The 6,427-nt window shown below is 40.3% G+C and overlaps 1 protein-coding gene across 1 annotated transcript; it reads right to left on the reverse strand.

Moving 5' to 3' along the window:
- Window positions 1-1,346: 1,346 nt before the first annotated feature.
- Window positions 1,347-3,369, reverse strand: LOC128659702 (gastrula zinc finger protein XlCGF57.1-like). Its single transcript, XM_053713273.1, has one exon. It carries the CDS (start codon window positions 3,232-3,234, stop codon window positions 1,747-1,749), a length of 1,488 nt encoding a protein of 495 aa, XP_053569248.1. The 5' UTR covers window positions 3,235-3,369; the 3' UTR covers window positions 1,347-1,746.
- Between the last annotated feature and the right edge of the window lie 3,058 nt (window positions 3,370-6,427).

Consider the following 6,427-nt stretch of genomic DNA (forward strand, 5'->3'; position numbering starts at 1 on the left):
GGTTTTACAGGAAAAATTCAACCTACCCCGACATAGCACTTTTGCATACCTCCAATGCTCACACTACGTTCGCAAACTACTGATCGAAGGACTTGACTGCACTAATTGTAACACCATTGAGGGATGGCCTTTGCTCCCTAGCCAAACAAGGGACACACTCCATCTCGCACATCTATAACTCAATCAGCTGGGTAAAGACAGCAGAAATCACACAACAAATGTGCACCAGTTGGAACATAAAGACAAATCTAGACATCACGGAGGAGGAAACATTAACTGCCTGCTTTGAGCTGGTGTCCAGAGCCACATTAGCATCAGACCATAGGGAAGCACACATCAAACTCATGCATCCGAGCTACATTACACCTAAACTATGGGCTAAGTGGGTCCCAGGAGCAAATAACACCTGTCTTAAATGTTGCCTGTCTGACCCAGATATTCTACACTTATTCTGGCGATGCCCCAAGATATCTTAATTCTGGTCTAAAATACAATACTGGCTGTCAAAGGTGATGTGGGACCCGCTTCACCTTAACAATGCATGATGTCCTCTTCTTGAGAGGCCATACCTACTCATCTCCCCAGGACCGTCTTATAAATGCCTCTATACTCCTAGCTAGACACCTTATCCTAAAACACTGAATCTTAAACAAGCCACCACACCTCACACACTTCACAAGACTGCTACACACCCAATTACTAGTGGAGCAGGAAGATGTGAAAGGTGACATGGAAAAAATTAAATCATTTATGACCAAATGGGAACCCTACTTGTTGCACTTACCCCCTTAACATTAGATAACAAATATTGAACCCCTTTTTGAAGAGCAACTACATAATCACAGAACAGATGAAGGGTAAATGACCATTGGAGACTCAAAACAGAACCCCTGATATACCAAGGGGACCATAGCTGTAAATCTCTCTCCCCCCTGCACAACCTACACAATCATGACATCAGGACAATGACAGGAAGGTCCAGTTTATGGAAAGAACAACGACTGGGTGGACTTGGAGGCTCCTCCCGGATGCTGATCATACTGAGCTGGCCAACAGGATAGTCTAAACAGCTCTGTGAGGGCGGTAAGCTGCTGAATTACCTCAGTTTAATTTTCACCATGTATATTTAGATTAGTTAAGTAGATACTCTTTTTTGTTAAACAGAAGTACCACTGGGTGGCATTGTTAGGCACCCAGATATATTAGCTTTATAACCCTCCCAGGCTGTGATAGAGCACATCAAGCTTTAAGCACACACCTGACTATTACCATCCGCAAAAAAGCTGGCTTATGGATACTGATGATTGAAAAAAAGCCTGGGATAGACCCAACCAATGCCCCTTGTGTTTTCTCCACTCTTTCCCACTACCCACAACCCTCCTTCCCTCACTCCCCCTACCCTCACCCAGTTAAAGGGTGCTAGTTATTTATATACTAAAAGTGTAAAATACTCAGGAAGGAGAACACTCTACTTTGTCTAAGCATCTGATTATCAAACTTGTCATAACTCTTTATGTAATGATTGTTTCGAAGTATTGTGATTGATGCTCTTCATCTACTATGTATCTCCACTGAGTTTTGAAAATAAAGAATTAAAAAAAAAATTACTCACAATCTGTACATCTATAAGCTTTCTCTCCAGTGTGAGTCCTTAGATGAAACAAGTTACCCTGTACTGTAAATCCTTTCCCACACTCTGTACATGTATATGATTTCTCTCCAGTGTGAGAGTCCATTGATGACGTTTTAAATCACTTTTTTTTCTATATCCTTTCCCACACTCTGTACATGTATACAATTTCTCCCCAGATGATGTTTTAAATCACCTTTTTGTGCAAATCCTTTCCCACACTCTGTACATGTATAAGGTTTCTCTCCTGTGTGTGTCCTTAGATGACACAACAAATTACCCTGTACTGTAAATCCTTTCCCACCCTCTGTACATGTATACGGTTTCTCTCCTGTATGAGTCCTTAGATGATTTAGTAAACAATGTTTTCGTGAAAATCCTTCTCCACACTCTGTACATGCATAAGGTTTCTCTCCTGTATGAGTACTTAGATGATTTTGTAAACAATGTTTTCGTGAAAATCCTTCTCCACACTCTGTACATGCATAAGGTTTCTCTCCTGTGTGTGTCCTTAGATGATGCAACAAATTAGCCTTTACTGTAAATCCTTTCCCACACTCTGTACATGTATAAGATTTCTCACCTGTGTGTGTCTTTAGATGATTCAACAAACTACTCTGAGCTGTAAATCCTTTCCCACACTCTGTACATGCATAAGGTTTCTCTCCTGTGTGTATCCTTAGATGACACAACAAATTAGCCTTTACTGTAAATCCTTTCCCACACTCTGTACATGTATACGGTTTCTCTCCTGTATGAGTCCTTAGATGAGTTAGTAAACTACTCTGCTTTGCAAATCTTTTCTTACATTCTGTACATATATAAGCTTTCTCTCCTGTATGAGTACTTAGATGATTTCGAAAACTACTCTGGATAGCAAATCTTTTCTTACATTCTGTACATATATAAGGTTTCTCTCCTGTATGAGTCCTTAGATGATTTCGTAAACTAATCTGGTCTGCAAATCTTTTCTTACATTCTGTACATATATAAGGTTTCTCTCCTGTATGAGTCCTTAGATGATATACTAAACTACGTTGTTCTGCAAATCCTTTCCCACACTCTGTACATGTATACAATTTATCTCCAGTGTGAGTCCTTAGATGACGTTGCAAATTACCTTTTTGTGTAAATCCTTTCCCACACTCTGTACATGTATACAATTTCTCTCCTGTGTGAGTCCTTAGATGACGTTGCAAACTTCCTTTTCGTGTGAATTTTTCCCCACACTCTGTACATGTATATAATTTCTCTCCAGTGTGAGTCCATTGATGACGTTTTAAATCACTTTTTTTTCTATATCCTTTCCCACACTCTGTACATATATACAATATCTCTCCAGTGTGAGTCCCCAGATGACGTTTTAAATCACCTTTTTGTGCAAATCCTTTCCCACACTCTGTACATGTATAAGGTTTCTCTCCTGTGTGTGTCCTTAGATGAGTCAACAAAAAACTCTGTGCTGTAAATCCTTTCCCACACTCTGTACATGTATAATATTTTTCCTCTTTATGATTCTTTACATTACATAGAAGACCTCTTTTTAATGTAAAACCATTTTTATCCTCAGTACAAGTGAATGGTTTCTCTTCAGTGTGATCCATTATGTGGTTTGCCTTAAAAGTGAATGATTTGTAACACGGTCAATAATATTTGTTGTAAAAATTTTTGTAATTCTCTTGAAACGATTATGGAATATAACAAATTATATATTTTCAGAACCTTTTCTCTCCGCAGACTTCAGATAACCCTTACTGTTCTTTGCACTCATTAGAAACTATGCAAATCATTATCTGTAAAAGAAACAATAAATAGTATTAATAACTGGTTTAAAATAGAAAAGACATACAATAATATTTACTGTTGAATAAAAGTAAATAAAAATCATAAAATGTACCTCTTTATGCCAATACATAGAAATGGCAGAGGCTTTCTGACCTTTTCTGGAACCAGAAAAAAATAACAAATAGACTAGAAGTCTTTCTGAAATCTTTAGTAGCCTCAACATAATCGTTCAAAGCTCTTACCACATCCAAAGAATGTAAAGACCTTTCAAGAGTATTGTTAGGATTAAGACACAAGGAAGGAACAATAATTTCCCTATTAATGTTGTTAGAACTCACAACTTAAGGCAAACAATTAAAAAATGTAACAAAGTCCTCAAAACAGCTTTATCTTGATATAAACACATAATTTATGCTTACCTAATAAATGTATTTCTTTCTGGATATGGTCAGTCCACGGAATCATCAATTACTAGTGGGAATATCACTTCTGGCTAGCAGGAGGCGGCAAAGAGCACTACAGCAAAGCTGCTATATATGTCAATTCCCTTACCCATAATCCCTAGTCATTTGGCCGAAGGAAAAAAGGAAAAAGAAGAAGATAACACAAAGTGTAGAGGTGCCTGATGTTTTAGAAAAAATAACTGTCTTAAATAAAGGGTGGGCCATGGACTCACCATATCTGGAAACAAATAAATTTATCAGGAAAGCATAAATTATGTTTTCTTTCCTAAGATATGATGAGTCCACGGAATCAATTACTAGTGGTAATCAATACCCAAGATAGAGGACACAGATGGTAAGGAAGGGACAAGACAGGGAGACCTAAACAGAAGGCACCACTGCCTGAAGAACAAAGCAAAAGTATCAAATTTATAAAACTTTGAAAAAGTATGGAGAGGACCAAGTTGCAACCTTGCAAATATGTTCCACAGAAGCTTCATTGTTAAATGTCCAGGAAGAAGAAACAGTCCTCGTGGAATGAGCAGTAGAGACGACATTTCCACTAGATCTGACAGGAGAGCAAATGGAGGAAATATGTAAGCTAGACTGAAATTCCAAGGGACCGCCAGAGCATCTATCAAGAAAGCCTGTGGATCCCTTGACCTCGAGCCATACCTCAGAAGCTTGGCATCCTGCCGAGAAGCCATGAGATCCAGTTCTGGCTGTCCCCAATTCAGGATTAAACTGGAAAATACTTCCGGATGGAGTTCCCACTCCTCTGGATGAAAGGTTTGTCGACTCAGAAAATCCGCCTCCCAATTGTCCACTCCTGGGATGTGGATTGCAGAAAGACAACAGTTGTGAGACTCTGCCCACTGGATTACCCTCTGTCATGGCCAAGGAACTCAGAGTTCCCCCCTGGTGGTTGATGTATGCCACCGATGTTATGTTGTCCGACTGGAACCTGATAAACCGGACTAAGGCTAACTGAGGCCAGGGCAGTAGCGCATAGAAAATCTCTCTCAGTTCTAGAATGTTTATAGGGAGAACTGACTCCTCCCAAGTCCAAAGACCCAGAGTCTTCAATGACCCCCAAATTGCTCCCCAACCTAGAAGGCTGGCATCCGTGGTCACAATCACCCAGGAAGGTCTGCAGAAGCAAGTTCCCTGTGAGAGGTGTTCCTGAGACAACAACCACAGAAGAGAGTCCCTTGTCGCCTGATCCAGAACTATTTGCGGAGACAGATCCGCATAGTCCCCGTTCCATTGCCTTAACATGAATAACTGCAGAGGTCTGAGATGGAACCGAGCAAACGGAATGATGTCCATGGAAGCTACCATCAGACCAATTACCTCCATACATAGAGCCACGGACGGCCGAGGAGAGGACTGAATGAGAAGACAAGAGCCGAAGATCTTTGATTTTCTGACCTCTGTCAGAAATATCTTCATTAGTAGAGTCTATTATGGTCCCTAAAAACACTTGTGGCTGGAATCAGAGAAATCTTTCCCAGAATAACCTAACCATAGGAGCGAAAAGACAACAAGATCTCTGCATGAGAGTTTGCTTGTTGAAAAGACAGTGCCTGAACCAGAATGTCATCCAGAAAAGGTGCTACTACAATGCCCAGAGACTGGATCACTGCCAAAAGAGCCCCCAGGACCTTTGAGAAAATTCTGGGAGCTGTGGCAAGGCCAAATGGAAGAGCCACAAACTGAAAATGGTACATGGGAACATGAAGGTACACATCCTTTAAGTCTATGGTTGTCATAAAATGAATAAAACAGAAAGAGCAAAGATTTGTCCTTACAAAGTATTGGCAGACAAACCTTTATCCTTTATCTAAACCATCCTGAAGAAACTGTAGAATTCTAGGAATTCTAAAAGAATGCCAAGAATAGTCATGAGTGACCCACCATAAAATATTGGTTTTCCAAACCTTGTGATATATTTTCCTTGAAACAGGCTTATCACAGAGTCAGAGAAACCTCTATGACTAAGCGTTCAATTTCCATGCCTTCAAATTTAGAGATTTGAGATCCGGATGGAAAAACAGGCCTTGAGACAGAAGGTCTGGTCTTAGAGGAAGATGCCAAGGTTGGCAACTGGTCATTCGGACAAGGTCCGCATACTAGAACCTGTGAGGCCATGATGGTGCTATCAGAAACACATAAGATTGTTCCATTATGATCTTTGAGATCACTCTTGGAGGAACTACCAGAGGTGGAAAAATGTAAGCAGGTTGGTATAACCATGGAACTGCTAGAGCATCCATCAATTCCGCCTGAGGATCCCTGGACCTGGAGAGGTATCTGGGAAGTTTCTGGTTTAGACATGATAGAACACATCTGGATAGAGAGACCACACCCCCGGATGTAGAGTCTGAAGGCTGATATAATCCACTTCCCAATTGTCTACATTTGGTATATGAATCGTGGTGATGAGACAAGAGTTGGATTCCACCCAAGAAAGTATTAGAGATACTTCTTTCTTTGCTAAGGGACTGCAAGTCCCCCCTTGATGATTGACATATGCTACTGTTGTGACATTGTCTGTTTGAAACCGAAT

This window comes from Bombina bombina, chromosome 5, assembly GCF_027579735.1.
Source record: "Bombina bombina isolate aBomBom1 chromosome 5, aBomBom1.pri, whole genome shotgun sequence".
Classification (NCBI taxonomy): Eukaryota; Metazoa; Chordata; class Amphibia; order Anura; family Bombinatoridae; genus Bombina; species Bombina bombina.

Bases quoted from the DNA above. Each gene is read 5' to 3' on its own strand.
- LOC128659702 (XM_053713273.1), bottom strand. From the start codon at position 3,234: ATGGATCACACTGAAGAGAAACCATTCACTTGTACTGAGGATAAAAAT.